The sequence below is a fragment of the Podarcis filfolensis genome, assembly GCF_964270895.1.
Source record: "Podarcis filfolensis genome assembly, chromosome: 2".
Classification (NCBI taxonomy): Eukaryota; Metazoa; Chordata; class Lepidosauria; order Squamata; family Lacertidae; genus Podarcis; species Podarcis filfolensis.
The window spans coordinates 100,345,537-100,363,121 of NC_139605.1; the positions used below are offsets into that span (position 1 = coordinate 100,345,537).

At 44.2% G+C, this 17,585-nt stretch overlaps 1 protein-coding gene across 2 annotated transcripts in view; it reads left to right on the forward strand.

Annotated features, from left to right (window-relative positions):
* Positions 1-7,710: 7,710 nt before the first annotated feature.
* WIPI1 (WD repeat domain, phosphoinositide interacting 1) overlaps positions 7,711-17,585 on the forward strand; it is a 37,073-nt gene continuing 27,198 nt past the window's right edge. For both annotated transcript variants that reach the window (XR_014544455.1, XM_083598900.1), the window contains exons 1-3: positions 7,711-9,394; positions 13,433-13,602; positions 17,267-17,363. Coding sequence is in view for 1 of the 2 variants with exons in the window: in XM_083598900.1 (XP_083455026.1) it covers positions 13,516-13,602; positions 17,267-17,363 (184 nt within the window). In the remaining variant the exon portion in view is untranslated. The remainder of the gene's footprint in view (positions 9,395-13,432; positions 13,603-17,266; positions 17,364-17,585) is intronic.

Below are 17,585 nucleotides of genomic sequence, written 5' to 3' on the forward strand. Positions count from 1 at the left end.
ATGGTTAGACTTTGGGTTGCTCAGCCTTATGATTCTATATAAGCTAGCTTTCCACCAGCTCAAGAATAGGTTAGAAATTCCAAAAGAACTGAAGCCAAGCCCCAAAGCCTGGCTTTCCCCTTTTATCACTCTCCAGCTCTTTGTGCAGTGGCTGTGATGATGCCTTTTCATTTTCTCCTCTTCTGTCCTGTACTTGCCTTTTGTAGCTTATCCCGTGAACCAAATGAAAAGGAAAGGCAATCTTGTTTAGCAGGAAGGGCAACAGGAAATGCCACAATGGTATGTTCACAGTTTAAATCCCAAGTATGGTTTCAGTTGTCCCACTTCTTAAAAATCTAACTGAAACGATGTGCACTGATGACAGACAGTAATGGACTCCTCCTTGATGAAGGATGCTTTAAACTGGAGATGGGGAAGCTGTGGCCCTGCTATAACTTCCTGAACTGCAGCTACCATTGTACTTGACCATTGATGATACCGGCTGAGGCTGTTCGGCCCAATCGCCGTCTAAATCCGGCCCACCTTAGGTCCGGGAATCAGCGTGTTTTTACATGAGTAGGATGTGCCCTTTTATTTAAAACACATCTCTGGGTTATTTGTGGGGCATAGGAATTCGTTCATTCCCCCCCCCCCCAAATATATAGTCTGCCCCCCCCAAGGTCTGAGGGACAGTGGACTGGCCCCCAGCTGAAAAAGTTTGCTGACCCCTGATATAGAGAGCCACAGGTCGTCCGTCCCCCCCCCGGTTTTAAAGGAAAACTATTACAGTGGTACCTCAGGTTAAGTACTTAATTCGTTCCGGAGGTCCGTACTTAACCTGAAACTGTTCTTAACCTGAAGCACCACTTTAGCTAATGCGGCCTCCTGCTGTTGCCGCACCGCCGGAGCACGATTTCTGTTCTCATCCTGAAGCAAAGTTCTTAACCTGAAGCACTATTTCTGGGTTAGCGGAGTCTGTAACCTGAAGCGTATGTAACCTGAGGTACCACTGTATCCCTTTGGCAGGGCTTAAACTCTTGTGCCTGTTTCTATTGGGGTATATAATCCTGTAGGACCACATATTGCAATGCATTAAACGTTTAGCATATCTTTCTTTTTACTCTAGAATGTGTGAGGCACTTGTCCATCTTTTTACTGCTTGTATGCTTTGGAAACAAGATGTAGGGAGCCATGGTTGACCCAGATTTCTGAAGTGTGAATGCAGTGTAAAAGAAATGTAGCTACATTTGTACGTTTTCAGGATAGAAAGTGATACACGCCGAAGTACTAAGGTATGCCTGCATCTACTGTAATATATGAAGCAGTTCTTGGTGTTGTTGAAACGGGAATTGGCACAGATTGGTGTTTGTTTTTATACATTCCTCTGATGCAGGGTGGCATGGTACTCGCAGCAGCGTAGCTAGCCACTCGGGCACCCAGGGCTATGTGCCCGGGACAGCTGCCCATGGGGGTGGGGCAAGCCACCCATTGGGCAAGGCGAGCTGGGGCAGGTGCCAGCCACCTCCTCTCAGCTGGAGGGTGGCTGCAGCCGGGAGAGAGGTGGCAACTGGGGCGCCCCTGCAAGCCGCGCACCACACATATCTCATTCCGCTGGAGGGCGCCCCGCAGCCCTAGTGCTGCCCATGGACCTCCTCCGCTACTGGGTATTCCCCTTGTGGCCCCCACAACCCCTGTAGTTCTATGAAAACAAGTTTCTTGTTTTCCTCATGGTTGCAGAGAGAAGTTTGATTCTTGGATGTCAAATAGTGCTCAAGAATGCAAACGAATGAGAACAAAACATCCTCTTTCTCATTCCCCCACCCAATCCCATCCATCCATCTATTTTATCTTTATATTAAAAAATTTTCTCTCTCTCCAGGGTCTTTCAAGGGTTGTAGCAGTTTCCAACTATGGAAGTTGTTGAACAGGCTCCAGCAACTGCCGTATTGCATTAAACAAGCTACAATGTGATTTTTCCGGTCACATTAATCATGTGCAATTAAGGTGCAGGATGAGTCTCCTGTCTTCACTGTGCTTCCATTGTGGTTGTTAGTGCTGTGCAATAAATCCTGAGGAATGGTCATTGCCTTAAACAGGATGTGGAGAAAGGTGAACTTGAGGTCTGACATCTTATCACTTTATAATTGGGGGGGGGGGGAGGGAAGCAACCTCTGAGCCAGAAATATATTACTGTGAACAGGAAATATCTTTGCTCTGAGCCAAAATGCAAGAAACAAAGGACATTGAAGGAAGTCATCAGGGAGCATGTTTCAAACAAACAAAAGGCAGAAGGCTTTCATACTGGTTGCTGCCTAATTGGTCTATGAAACACTTTGCCATAGGGCACAGTGAATGAAAGTCAAATTAGTTTAACACATGATGTGACGCATTCTAGGTTCAGATGTTAGGTGGATTGGGGGTGTTTCCTGCTGTTTAGGGGATCTGGAAGTGAACACCAGTGGAGGGATCATTCCATACAATGCTAGAGATGTGAGCTCCTGTTGCAGTTATTTTGTTTTGATAATAAAACCATACCGATAAGAATATAAACTGGGGGCAAATTAAAGGGAGCACAGATGGATTAGATTCTTAAGCTGAGGAAGGGAACTCCAAGAAAAGGCATTGCCTTGTTGGATCAGATTAAAGGTCCATTAATTCAGCAGTCTGTCTCCAATACTGCCCAGATCAGTGTCTCTGGAAGTTCAAACTATGTCATAGCTAACCCCTGTTTGTCTCCAGGCATTTGGTAATTAGAAGTTTATTTCCTGTGGTCACAGACGGTCAGAAAAGCAAGTCATGTGACATGGTATGTAAACCCTTTCTACAAACAAATCATAGGTTAAATAATTTTCGGGCAAAGTGTGTAAAATCTTAGTGGAAGCACTGTCTTCTGAATGGGAAAGACTCCTTCTCTTTGGCATAGGGGCACCACAAATTAAAAGTCTCTTGTGTCTGCCCATCTGGCTTCCAGATGCGCCTGCTTCAGGACAAATTAAGGTTTCCAGGGTGAATTAGGGCCCAATAAACTAGGCTGGGCTTCTGCATGAGTACGCTCATCGTTAGATGGAACATCCCTGTGCAACATCTGCCACATTCGGACATCATTCTAAGCTTTCAGTCCTTCATGAGTCGGAATATGTGCAAGTGGCTTTCACCTGCATGCAGCCCCTTTTTCCCACTTTACTCTTCCCCTTTGTGCGAGTAGCAAAAAACCCCCACCAGGATTCTGAACATTAATAATAGATTATTGTTCAGTCTAAACCTGGAACTTAAGATTAAGAGCTTCCAAATGAGCCAACTTCAAAGCCCTAGTTTAAAACTTGCTTTTAATCCTTGCTTGTATGGAAGCGCTTAACCATAGTTCCCAGTCTGGACAAATCAACAAACTATGGTTAAGAGTCGAATTCTGACATGTTTTGCAAAGCAGCAGGAGAGGGGCTGCATTCAGGTTTACACTGTGCATATCCTGAGCTATGATTGAAAGCTTAGTGTGATATCCAGGCATGACCAACCTTTATCTTCCTTTTGATTCAGTTTTCTGGGCTCACTATTAGAAGAGACAGCCTTAGTCCTTCATCATAGATGTGGGAATTTGTGTGCATGTGTGTAGTATAAATCCCATCTTGATTTCCATAGTGCTTGCTGTCTCAGCAGTAATATAACCTGGCTCACTTTCATTCCCATTTAAAGATGGAGAACTGACTCTGACTTGACCAAAACCACCCAGTAAAGCCATAGCAAATGGGAGACTTAGAACCTAGACATAACACACTCCAAAGCTATGCCACAGCATCAATGTTACTACTGCTATTTGACTCTTACTTTGCATCTGCTGAGTGCTAGGTGCTGTATAGTAGTCATCGTCGTCTTCTTTGGCGATCACTCCTAGCCGAGTAAGATTATCTTCCATAAACACGGTTTTAACAGTGAGTCCGTAAGTGATTGTGGAGACCAATTCTGGATCCACACGCCCTTCCACAAAGGGGACAGGTTTCCGGGCGGGAGTTGATCATAGCGAGGGTTTGCCAAATGTGCCTTCCTCTTAGCACGTTTCTCCCTTTCATCCTGGGTTTGAGTGTCTTCAAAGCCCATGGCACTTTTGGTAAAGTCTGTTCTCCAATTGGAGCGCTCGCAGGCCAGTGTTTCCCAGTTGTTGGTGTTTATACTACATTTTTTAAGATTTGCCTTGAGAGAGTCTTTAAACCGCTTTTGTTGACCACCAGCATAACGCTTTTCATTTTTAAGTTCGGAATAGAATACAGTGGTACCCCAGGCTACATACGCTTCAGGTTACAGACACTTCAGGTTAAAGACTCCGCTAGCCCAGAAATAGTGCTTCAGGTTAAGAACTTTGCTTCAGGATGAGAACAGAAATCGGGCTCCGGCGGCGCGGCAGCAGCAGGAGGCCCCATTAGCTAAAGTGGTGCTTCAGGTTAAGAACAGTTTCAGGTTAAGTACGGACCTCCAGAACAAATTAAGTACTTAACCCAAGGTACCACTGTAGTTGCTTTGGAAGACGATAATCAGGCACCTGTATAGTATTGGGGCAGGGGAGCAACACAACCCCTAACCAAAAGCTTTAGAGTCTACATTGGATGGAGAGGATAAAAGTATAGGAAGAAGAGGTCAGGACAGTTTACATTTTAGATGTGGGTGGGAAAGGAGAATCCGGTAACTGAAAAAGTGCATGTGAGGTAAGCCTAGAAGAGAGTCAAAAAAAGGCTTTGCTGAAGAAGTGGATTGTGAGGAGGAAGTTAAAAGAAAAACAAGTGCTTCAAAAAATGTGAAGAAATTGTTCCAGGCATGAAATACCAGGGCAGAAGGTAAGAAGTTGGCAAATGAGACAGGGAGTGTCATCAGTAGCAGATGAACTTTGCTCTTGTCTAAACATTGATGGTCCTGCTCCCATATTTGGAGCGTCAGTAAATGAACGTGAGGCATAGCTAGTCCCTATCTCCCACATAACTTTTTAAAGCTAAGGATCCTTCTGTTACTGATTGCATTCTGTGCAATACCTAAGATCTACAGCTTCTAATAATAGAAGTAAAGCTACCTCTGCAGCCCTTCATGTGAGCCGACGTTTCAGAGGAAATTTGCATAAGATAGGAATAAGCATCCTGGGCTGTGCCATTTTAGACTGCAAGACAAAGGCAGTATGTTTGAATGGTCCCTAACATAAAATTTCCTGCACTTAAGGACAGTAGTATTTTGAGGGGGTAGTTTGGGGGTCAGAAGGTTTTCCCCTGGCAGCTGGGTTTCCATGTGTAGCTTTTCTTGGATATTGGGGAAACATTCAGAAAAACAGCCCTCTCTACCTGCATGGTAGAATGGTTGTATGAAATTAGGTTTTTAATAGGTTGTGTCTAATCTTAGTACTCTTTGCCCTAACAAATGCTAAATAACAGAATGGGGCTGATAAAGACCTGAACTCAGAATATGCTCTGCCTTTCTGGGAAACAGAATGGTGGAGCAACATCCCTTCCCTTCCTGCTCAGATAATTCTGAGTGACAGCTTTCACAATATACCCAATGTCATCAGTATCTGGCAGCCTCCCTTGTTATGCCATTCTAGAACTGTGTTTCTCTAGAACTACTTAAAAGGCCATTGCAGCGTTTTAATTCTCTCTTGTGTCACATTTCCTGCTTTACAGGTTTGCTTCTCTTATTTATATCTGATTCATGCCTGCCAGGTTGCAAATTGCTATATAATGGTGCCATTCAGATCCCAATGGGATTGTTTGTCCGAGGTTTGAGTTGCTGGTGTGCTAAAGATCCAGTGCACATTTATTTTGAGAAGCGAAGTTGCATTTATTTTTGTGCTTTGGGATTTGAATCTATGGCCAAGTGGGGAAATGAGGATTATGGAAAAGATCAGCAGTACCTGCGTGTCACTTTATATGCACGCACACAAAATCTCTATGTTTAGAAATGTAAAACCTGGTACATGAAGAAGTATCAAATTATATTGGAAGTTAAATGTGGATTATTTGGAAAGAGACAGGAAGATGTCTCTTAACTAATATATAAATGTAATGCCTGTGTCTTATAGTTTGGGGTAGGGGAAGTAACAAGGAAGTGAGCTGCCAAACATTAGAGGACAGCATTTTGCCTATTTTGCTTTCATTATTTACCTGGTTGGGTTGACTCTGAAGCCCAAATGTCGCCTTATTCCAGTACAGTGGTGCCCCGCAAGACGAACGCCTCGCAAGACGAAAATCCCGCTAGACGAAAGGGTTTTTCCGTTTTGAAGGCGCTTCGCAAAACGAATTTCCCTATGGGCTTCCTTCGCAAGACGAAAGCCCATAGGGAAATCTCCAGGACAGCGGGGAAGCACAGCGCGTCTTCCCCACTGTCCTCGGACCTCCTCCGAAGGCTGGCGGTGGGGCGGAGAGACCTCCTCCCCGCGCCAGCCTTCGGAAGGCTCCTCCGAAGGCTGGCGGTGGGGCGGAGAGACCTCCTCCCGCCGCCAGCCTTCGGAAGGCTCCTCCGAAGGCTGGCGGTGGGGCGGAGAGACCTTCTCCCCGCGCCAGCCTTCGGAAGGCTCCTCCGAAGGCTGGCGGTGGGGCGGAGAGACCTTCTCCCCGCGCCAGCCTTCGGATGGCTGTCCTGAAGACTTGCAGTGGGAGGAGGGTTTTCCTTCCCACCGCCAACATTCAGAATGCTGTTCTGAATGTTGGCGGTGGGGAGGAAAAACCCTCCTCCCACCGCAAGCCCCGGGAACAGAGGAGAAGCGCTGCGCGCCTTCCCCTCTGTTCCCGGACCTGTCCTGAAGGCTTGCGGTGGGGAGAAAAGCCCTTCTCTGCACCGCCAGCCTGGCAACCGGTCTCCATAGGAACGCATTAATTGATTTTCAATGCATTCCTATGGGAAACCGTGCTTTGCAAGACGAAAAACTCGCAAGAAGAAAAAACTTGCGGAACGAATTAATTTCGTCTTGCGAGGCACCACTGTAAGTATCTTTATCAGTTAAGGGAGCAATCTGACTCACACTGGCTAGCCAGCTGAAGGGCCTCAGGAAGCTAAGTCCTGCTCTGCCAGCAGAGATGAAAGTAGGCTAGCAGGTCAACATCCCACTAGATGTCCTCTGGCCCACATGTGGAAAGCTCTGCTGGAATAGGCGTTCCCATTGATGGAGCAGGGAGAAAAAGTATGCATCTGAGGTGGGAACAGAGATATCACATCCTAAGCCTCTTTGTTTCCTTGATATACCTCTGGAACTAAGGTGCTAGGGTAGTTAATTCCCTGCCCACAGTGAGGTGGGGGAAGAGGATGTGGCAGTTACTCTGCCAGCAGATCTTCTCCTTTCACCTTAGTCGATGTAAGGTAGGATTTCTCTGTTCATTGGATCTCATTGCTATCACCACTGTGTATGATATCTTCAGCCCAGGGATGGGGAAAATCTTGGCGGAATTGTAATCGTGTCTACTAAAAAGTACTGTATTTTTCGCTCTACAAGACGCACCAGACCACAAGACGCACCTAGTTTTTGGAGGAGGAAAACAAAAAAAAATATTCTGAATCTCAGAAGCCAGAACAGCAAAAGGGATCGCTGCGCAGTGAAAGCAGCAATCCCTCTTGCTGTTCTGGCTTCTGGGATAGCTGTGCAGCCTGCATTTGCTCCATAAGACGCACGCACATTTCCCCTTACTTTTTAGGAGGGAAAAAGTGAGTCTTATAGAGCAAAAAATGCGGTAGGTCCTACTGAGTTCAGTGGGGCTTACTCCTAATTAGGCGTGCTTAGGATTGCAGTCATAAACAGGTTGACAGATTAACAGTGTAATCCTATGCATGTTTAGTTGGAAGTAAATCCCACTGTATTCATTTGGGTTTAGGATTGTACCTTCTTATGCATTTTGTTACGCCTCTTTTATTCAGTCTCCTAATTGCCTACTCATTCTCAACTTCAACCACTAGTCAGGAAAGGTAGGAAGATTAGCTTGCATATGTCAATATATCTGACAGGTGTGGGAGGCAAAGTAGAAAGCGTGTTAGTTAGCAAGTGTGTGTATATGTGTGAAAATTTGCTTGTTGAGCATTTGAACAAAGAGCGTTGGAAGGAAACTGATAGGGACGCTTGTATGTTATATGCAAATGTGTCATCTTCATTTTAGGATATTTTAAGGTAATCACAAATGAAACATTGACATGTACAACTGCTTAGATCAAGCAAGTCAGCATGACAGCAGTTAAATGTAATGCTTTGTACCTGCTGTGTGTACATTTGGCAGGGCAAGCCAACTGTTGCAGAACTGTCATCTGATAGTTTCATTGGTCACGTAACTACATAATGTGCAGGCACAGGGTTATTATAGTCTGATAGCACACGATTCTGCAAACTTTCTGAGGTTGAGCAAGCCACTGCCTTTTCAATTTCTGGATGGGATGCTGCCTATGAACTTAATACTTGAGAGCTCTGTGTACACTTCCTTGAGCTCTGTGGAAGAAAGGTAGGATATAAATGTAATAAATACGTATATGTTGAGCAAACTAGCCTTCTTCTCCCGGTGGAGAACGGGCACAGGGGCTCACCGCCTGTGGTCCTCCACTTGATGCTGCACTACATTACTGATGATTGGCCATGCTGTCTGGAACTTACGGGACCTATAAGCCTACAGGTGCCACAGCTGTGCTTCAGGTTTTCAATCCACAGCTGAAGCAAAGTCTTAAGTACCATTTGCTGCATCTGGTTGCATTCAGTCTCATCATTGTCTCTTCTAGCTACCCACCTGCAGTTTTAATTTAGATTCTTTGCTCCTTGGAGCAGGGACTTGTCGCTCCACTCTTTCACTGCTCTTTAAATTATGTATAGATGAAGTACAAATCTATACAAATAATAATGGCTGTGATGTGTGTAATATTTGCACATCTGCTTGCTACCCTGTTTCATTTTAAGTACAGATGTGCTGCTGCTTCCTCTCCCTAATACAAGCCCTTATTATCCCAGGAAAACTTCTAAAGTTTCTTAATTTTCACCCTTCCAGTTGGTTCTGCATGCTCATGGGTTAGTCTCTCATCATAGTTACCCCCCCCCCCCCGTTCTCAGTACTTTCACATCTGGGTCCCTGTTGGCTTCTTAGGGCTTGGGCAATGTTGTTCCTTTCTCTAAGTCCTCCTTGGTTTTTGTGAGTAGCTTGTAACTTTTTAGCTGAGAGGTAAGATTTTTAGACTTGTAACCGTAGGCACCTTTCTGAATGAGTTCCTTAACCCCATAGGTCTTTTCCCTAATCTTGCTGTCAAACCCATCAGATCCAATTTTCCTATTGCCAAACAATCCTTCTGGTTCAGAATGTGCCAAGCTTTGACGTAATCAGTGCTTATATTATCTTTTGCAGTTCCCTGGCTATTGGAACCAGAACTGGGTACAGGCTTTTTTCCTTGAGTTCTGTGGAGCAGCTGGATCAGGTCCATGAAAGCAGTAAGTCCATTCTGTTTTGATACAACAAAATATTGGCTGATGACAGGCATTATCCTGCATTACAGCACTTTAATCTGCCTCAATAGAGCAATTCCATTTTATGATTCCTGCTAGAAAACAGATGGCATATCTTGGCTGCAGCCTTGCTTGTGTTCAAACTGCACTAGATGCAGCTGCGTTAAAGGGACAGTTGCCCACAAAGACAGCGTAAAACAGTGGTGGAGATTCTTCCTTGTTTTGGACACCAGTATAAATCTAAAGCAGTCTTGAGCCTATTTGCATTAGTAGCTCAGCCCCAATCATTCCACTGTGAGTTGGAGCAAATTAAATGCACAGCTGTGCAATCTTCACTGACTTGTGGGGATCGAGCCAACGTTTTCAAATATCCAGAGTTGTATCTCCAAAGTAAATAGGCATGATCACTACTGGGAAAACGCAGTTGTGCGTTGCAGTAGAGAGTCTGAGAATTTAGGGAAGGGGGGGAGCTTCGATGTGAAACAATGACCTTTTTATTCCTAAAGACAGCCCAACTGGCCCACAGTAACTTATGTGAAGTCCGGATAGCTCAGTTGGTTAGACCATGGTGCTGATAATGCCAAGGTTGCAAGTTTGGTCCCCATATGGGACAGCTGCATATTCTTGCTATTGCAGGGGGTTAGAATAGATGATCCTCAGGGTCCCTTCCAACTCTACAATTCTATGATTCTATGTTACATGCAGATCCAGAATGTGATCTTAGTGGGTCCCTTGAAATGCTTCCCTAGCCATGTGGGAGCTCTTCCATAAGTGATGCTGTTGAGCTGCTTTTTTAAAAATGTGTGATTTGAACTAATATTTCAGTGACCCGATCAAAAAGCACAGGGATCAATCACTGGGATATCCCACATGGAATCTCCCCTGCTGCCACCCCACAAGTAGAGTGCCATGGTCAGGATATTCAGGATTGACCTGCCCCTTCACCCGTTTGGCTCATCATAGGCGACAGCAGAGAACTGGCTGCAAAACATGCCATTGAAGCTCAAGACCAGCCTTTTGTCAAGCATCCTCTTCTTGAAAGCCTTCAAATAAGAGACTCTTGTTGTCACCTCAACTCTGCCTCCTCCCACCCAATGTTGAGTGATAAAGATGGGACAGTTTCCTTCTTTTTAACCCAAGCGTATCATTCTGTCGTTCAAACCCATTGCCTTTTCTGCTTTCCTTTGGTGTATTGCTGGTTCCCCTATTGCTGATGGTAGGCATGATCAAGTGGCTTTATCACTTTAATATCCATGGAAATTATTATATAAGTGCTGAAATGAATGACTTAAAAATGTTTACCCTTGGCTGGGTCAGGTGTTTTCCTCCATATATTTCAAAATTGCCCACACGTTTTTGCTTAATCTCGCTGCCACACACCCCTGCCCCCCCCCCCCCGCAACCTTCAAGCCTCCTTTGCTCATGGTTCAGTATTTCCATGAGGTCATCGTAGAAAGCTGTGTTTTCAGGCACTTGGAATATTATGTTTCCATTAACAGCCTAAAGTGGCCTTTGCTTTGTATGCCACAGAACCACATTCTTTTTGAAGAGCTCGTAGTCACGGGCATGGTTCAGGTTGCAAACGCGGTGGGGAAATGATTTTATAAAGCGTACTTAGAAGTGCTTAAACCAGATTAGAAATTCGAAACAAAGGGGCAAAGATCAGCTTTCCATTTAAATGAAATACACATCCTGCGCTGTGGTTGCTGTCATTAGCGTTTCACTTTAAATACCTCTTTTAAAAAAGGCCTCCATTTGGCTGCATGCTCTCATGCAACTTAGCAACACAAAGATATACATTTGTCAGCCAAGGTCTGCCCAGTTATTACTGGTCAGTTTAAAACTATGCTGAACTGTGTCCTTGGGTAGCACTCTGTGACCAGATTGTGACAATGTACTTCAGGGCAACCTGACCTGCCAGTTTTTTGTGTGTTTTTTTGAGCCACAAGTAAATCATTCAGCTGCTCTTTCCACAACACTGCTGAAATCCCACCTCTCCTGTCCTTTCCTGCAGTCACAAATACGGTTGATGATAATTTTTCTCTTCAGCTTTTTTTTTTTAAAACTTTGCATATATGAAGATCCATATTTCTACCACTTTCAGTTATAGCCTGACCCTTTGCATACTTAAAGGTAAAGGGACCCCTGACCATTAGGTCCAGTCGCGGACGACTCTGGGGTTGCGGCGCTCATCTCGCTCTATAGGCCGAGGGAGCTGGTGTTTGTCCGCAGACAGCTTCCGGGTCATGTGGCCAGCATGACTAAGTTGCTTCTGGCAAATCAGAGCAGCGCACGGAAACGCCGTTTATCTTCCCGCCAGAGCGGTACCTATTTATCTACTTGCACTTTGACGTGCTTTCGAACTGCTTGGTGGGCAGGAGCTGGGACCGAATAACAGGAGCTCACTCCGTCACGGGGATTTGAACCGCCGACCTTCTGATTGGCAAGGCCTAGGCTCTGTGGTTTAACCCACAGCGCCACCCGCACCCTTATGCATACTTACGCAGATGTAAATCTCACTGTGTTCAGTGGATCCTGCTATCAATTACATTATTTAGATAATTAAATAGGTATAGATTGCATGCATATATTATATGTCTCCATAATAGCTGCCATTGGATGCCAAAGTAAACCATGGTTTAATGTTTTGAGAAAAAGCCTGTGTGACTCTTGGGCTCATGTACAAACACCCTCCCCTTCTCTGTTGTGACTGTAAAGAGGAGATGGGAAACTCCCATTTTAGATTTACTTCAGTGAAATGTGTTGTCTGTGATTAGACTGGTTAAACTTAATTACTGCTAGCGGAATCAAGCCAGCTTCATAAACTATGGTTTGAAGTTGACTTGTTTCCATTAACAATAGTTAAGGTTAATGTGTTCATGTGTAGGTTTGGACCACGTAGCAAGCTGCAGTTAATCTAAAACGGAAGCAAAAGGGTTGTGGCCTTGGTGGGGAAGGAGAAGGAAGCGCATGCACCTAGGCTCACTGCAATTCATTTTTGTAATGTCCAAAGCAGCCTATTGTTATTCCAGTTGAAGGGTAGGCAGGGAGATCTACAAAAATATCTAAATCTCCTTTTAAGGCCATCCAGGCCTTAATACAATACAAAAAAATAAAGTAAAAAGAAGATTGTAAAAGGACAACATAAATTTCACACAAATAGAGCAGCAGCAATAAAAATCCAATTCAAAGTACCTCCCCCTTCCCCCAAAGCCTGAACAAAGAGGCTACAAGTTGTGTGAAGATGTACTTTTTGCATTCTGAAATTCTTTTATGGTGTCCCGCAACATTTTTGTTGCATTAGCTGGGAAGCAGACATTTGAACTCACACAGTCTGTGTAAGATTGTAAAAAAAAAAACCCTGCTTGTTTGGCTCATGCGACTAAGCAGCTGTTAGCAAAGATAGCTTGGGTGCAGATTGACTTTGGGACTGGGGCCAGGAAGAGAACTTTATAATCTAATACTGTGTCCACTGGCCTAGAAATTTCCCCCTTTTCTCTAGTTTCAGCCTTCAGGAAGGACGGGTCATCCCTTCCAACTGTGGCTGTCAAATAGGTAAGGGATGAGATTATGTACATCTTGTCCCTTCTGTCTGGAAACCCATTTTGTTTCCTCCCACTCGACAGAGCCTTCTGTTTCCAGGGAGGTTGTATTATTTTATCAGCTTGCCTTGGGCAATTCACCTTTCCCCTTTTTGTTGGGGTGCATGTCCCCTAAGCTAGGAGGAAGAAAAAAAAGTATTATAAGAGCTTATTATACCACACACCCCTCTCATAGTAGGAGAACTGGCTTCTCAAGTTAGCATCATACAGATACTGTAAAAGAAGCTGATTGTAAATCCCTTCTGGAGATGAGCCATTTGCCTCTGACTTCCCTATTCCCTGAACGTGACCTATGCGAAGTTCCGAGAGCGAAGGCTAATCTTTGGAAAACAGTTGATGACTCAGCATTTTGCCCTTTTGCATATATGATTCTCCTCCCCTTAGCAAGAGCTTTTCCATCTCTTTTCATTTCACCCCACAGATGAAATCCCGGATGTTTACATCGTAGAGCGCCTCTTCTCTAGCAGCCTGGTGGTGGTGGTGAGTCGCACAAAGCCTCGGCAGATGAACGTCTACCATTTCAAGAAAGGGACCGAAATCTGTAACTACAGTTACTCTAGCAATATCCTCTCTGTCCGGCTCAATCGGCAGGTAAGAGGGTAGGGACTTTGCTCCCTCTCAAGTCATAAAGATGTGTGATCTGAATTTTCTTGTTCATACTGTTTGTGTCTTAGTCTTGCTACAACCATTTCAGAAGAACTATTCCCCTTGGATTGCAAGTAGTTATCCATCTCTGCCCCCGCCCCCAAGTACTCCTTTTAGCTCAGGGTCGGGGAACACTGCTGGACTCCAAGCCTCATCATCCCTTGCCATTTGCAGTCTACCCATCTTCTGTACATTGCAGCATCATTTCATGATTTAGGAAGCAGGAACTGCCTTAGCCCAGCCTGGCTCTGGTTCTTACTTTACAAAACCTTCATAAGAGCAAAGTTTGTTTCTCTGTGCGTGTGCTGTTATTTTTCTTGATTGGACTCCTTAGTGGAAAACCTTAGTTTTGAAAATGGAAGAATCGTTTTCAATGGAGCTGCTGGGTTCCAGCACAGTTATTAGTTGCACATGTTGGCAAAACTATGCTTTGGTTTCCAAGTGGTGAGAGGTTTCAACTGGTGGGAAGAACTAACCACTCCCCACCCCTGAAATGTGAATATAGCAGATTCCTTTGGAGCAGAGGTTCTGCTACTAATCCTTGTTGGGTTGCATCTTGGCCACTGGTTGTCAGCAGTGTAGCTCCTGGCTTTTGACAAAGTGTCTCTGAGGCTTCTCTATTGCCCTGGCTAGAAGTGCAGAGTGATTCAGCTTATACCCATATGTGCTGACATTGCATTCAGTGGTGGCTGTGCTGTAGAACATCAAGGAACTGTCTTGCTGTAAGGGACTGAAGGCCTACTTAAAACCAGTGTTTCAAACAGTGGCTAACCAGAAGCCTCTAGGAAGTTCACAAGCAGGGCATAAAGATGGTGGTCTTTCACTGTTTGTCCTGAACATCTGGTAACCTCAGGTATACTTTGAACATTGAGGTTCCATTTATCAATCATGCTATTGATGGATCCAGCTTCAATGAGCTTTATCCTTTCTAAATCTAGCTTGTAGCCATCACCAAATCGGTTAATAATATGTTGCATGTACTTCTTTCTGTCTGAATCTCCTGCCAAAGATGCTCACTCTGTGACTGTAAGAGGAAAATGTCTCTATTCACTCCCTCCATGCTACATTGAATTTTATTGCTCCCTCGGTTGTCTTCTCACCCACCCTGTCGGCCCTAAATTGAAAAGCCTCAAATTTATTAGCATTTCCTAACGGGAAAGGTACTCCACTCCGTTGATTCCTATTGTCCAAAACAAACATCCTTACTTAAACATGCATATGTATGTGCAGGTCACAGTTCTGAAGTAATGGCTGGTTTCTTGTGAATTTGAATTAGAGCCTTACTTGAACCTGTTAATTAGCTTGCAGGTGTAAGAGCACCGGGGATCAGGGCCTCCTTCCACATCAGTGGTGTTGTGTCACCAGTAAAATAGATCCTGGGCTGGGTGTCAACACAGGAGATTTGTTTTGAACTCTTTGTGCTGTTCACAGCCCTCCGGTGGTCACTGCACACTCTGTGCTATGTACACTTGTGTGTACATATTTGCTCAGCCCCCGCCCCCTTTAAAGATAGGTACACTGCAATTGCAACAGGTGTGTGAAGGGTTCATGGCAGAGACAAAAAGAAAGGTTAAAGTGCTCATCCTGAAGAGGAAATGAATGTAAGATAAAGATTTGTTTTAAGGAGTTAACAGCAGGCTTTAAAAGACAAAACAGGTAGTTGAGGACTTTGCTTTTATAGGCAGTTGTGAAAGCTATGTAATTATAATTCTAAGTTAGAAAATTCAAAGCTGGCAGCTATCATTAAAGATGTTACATTGGACTGCAGAAGAGGAAACTTTCCAAAAATAAAAGAGTTGGTGCAGAGGAAGCTGAAAGGGAAAGTCAAGAGTCAAATATCTTCAAAACACTTAGGAGTGGTTTAAAAACTCAATGCTAGAAGCTCAGCTACCATGTATGCCACAGTTCATGAAAGTCGCCACCAGGTTTTCAGCTTCCATGGTCAGTAACAGTATGCACCTCTAAATAGCAGTTGTGCTCAGCTTCCCTTTGCGAGCTTTCCATGAGTATTTGGTTGGTCACTGTGAGAACAGAGTGCTGGACCAGATGGGCTTGATCCTGCAGGGCTCATCTTACAGTTGCCAGGGAATATCTTCAACTATAGGCATGATGCAAACTCTTCTGTTTTCCTAGCATTAAGTATGAGGTGCATGGAAATGCCAGGGATTTTCTGTCTGGAAGGCATTACCGAAATGACTCATTGTGACCACTTGGCAAAGCTATGCTTGGGATTCTGTAGCTAGAAAGAGCAGAGCAGATTCTATATTCTCAAAAAGCAGAGAAGCCTTGGCTTCAAGTAGCAAAGGCTATTCCTCAAGTTAAAAAAAGAAAGAAATCAAGTTAAATTTTTAATTCTAAAATCCTGGTTTCAAATAAATGATCATTAAGTTCTTATGTGATTAAGTTCTTATTAGAAAGATCACTCCTTCAGGGCCTGAGGCCTCGGAGCTTCTGGTCATACACTGGCATTATTTTGGGTGCTCAATTTCCCCCTGTTTTTAAAATACCTGCTACATAAATAACCCATTCAGAGCACAGGGACAGTTTTCATTGGCAAAAGCTGATTGGCCAACAACAGTCTAGACTCCATCTTTAGTCTTGGTTGATGCCAGATACAGGAGCAACTTGTCAGAGATGAGGTCTTGCTGCTGTTTCCAAGATCCAAGGCTGTTTCCTCAAAGAAACAAGACCATTTTGTTTGCACTTTGGGAATATGTTATCATTGGCTTCTTCCCTCCTGTTCAGTGGCTGTGCGCTGCAATCTTATGCGTGGCCCATCAGATGTAGCTGTCATTGAATTCCCAAGTAAGTGTAGGATTTCAAACTTAGTGTTGTTGGTCACTGCTGCAAGAGGTGTGGATGGGAGCATAACTTTCCAGCCAGTCAGATAATGGTTAATGCTGTGCACATTATCTTGATACTTGGAAGAATATGACAGCTAAAGCACTTTGTGTCTCTACAAAAGTAAGCCCAATTGACTTACTCTCCGGTAAGTGAGCATAGGATTGCAGCCTGAACCATCATCATCATTGATAAATGCTAGGTGCTGTATCGGGGTTATCTCAAACTCATGTTTTGAAATACCAAATGCTATCTTTCAGCTTGTAGGACACACACTAAAAATGTAACATTTAAATAAGCTCTGGTACCCTTACTGAATTTTTTTTCTAATTCCACCTTTTTGAGTGGATGTGATTTTAGGGGAATGGTGTTTATTCCAGGTAGAGGGCCATTCAGGCAGATGTAATAGAGAGTTGTACCTTAGCTTCTGGAATACGCTACTGTTTTAGTGCTGGAAGATTTGAAAAAAAGAGGTGAAATGTAATCTGTTTTAAGCTGACAGATCTCCCTCTACCACTTCACTTCTATATCTTCCTATAGTGCAAACAGTAGTTTATCTTAGTGATTAAGATAATTTTTCTTGACCAAACCAAGTTCAGCATAGATCATATCTCTTTCTGTTTGTTGTGAACACCTGATGCCTTTTCTCCCAAGTAGATAGTCCGAGCCGGTCTGTGAACCTTCCCAGTGCAACTGGCATGTGCTAATGGAATGTTTTGAGGCCTATCTTATTCCTAAGCAACAACTTGTGCTTTTTTTGTATTTGCAGAGACTAATTGTTTGCTTGGAGGAATCTATTTATATCCATAACATTAAGGACATGAAGCTTCTGAAAACGATCTTGGACACCCCTCCAAACACAACAGGTAAGGGAATAAGCCTGGCTTTCTGTGTAAGAAATGGGGGTGGACTTAGCGCAGAGAGCCTGGAAGCTCATTGCGAGTATCCCTATGCCACTGCTATGCTGTGCCAAAAAGCCCCATGGGGTGCATTCATTCAATGGAAAGGCTTTATCTCGCCTTTCTAACACCCTAAGGAAAGTGCTTTTGTGGCTCTCTGCTTCTTGGGGGTAGCTTTGTTGCTTCATT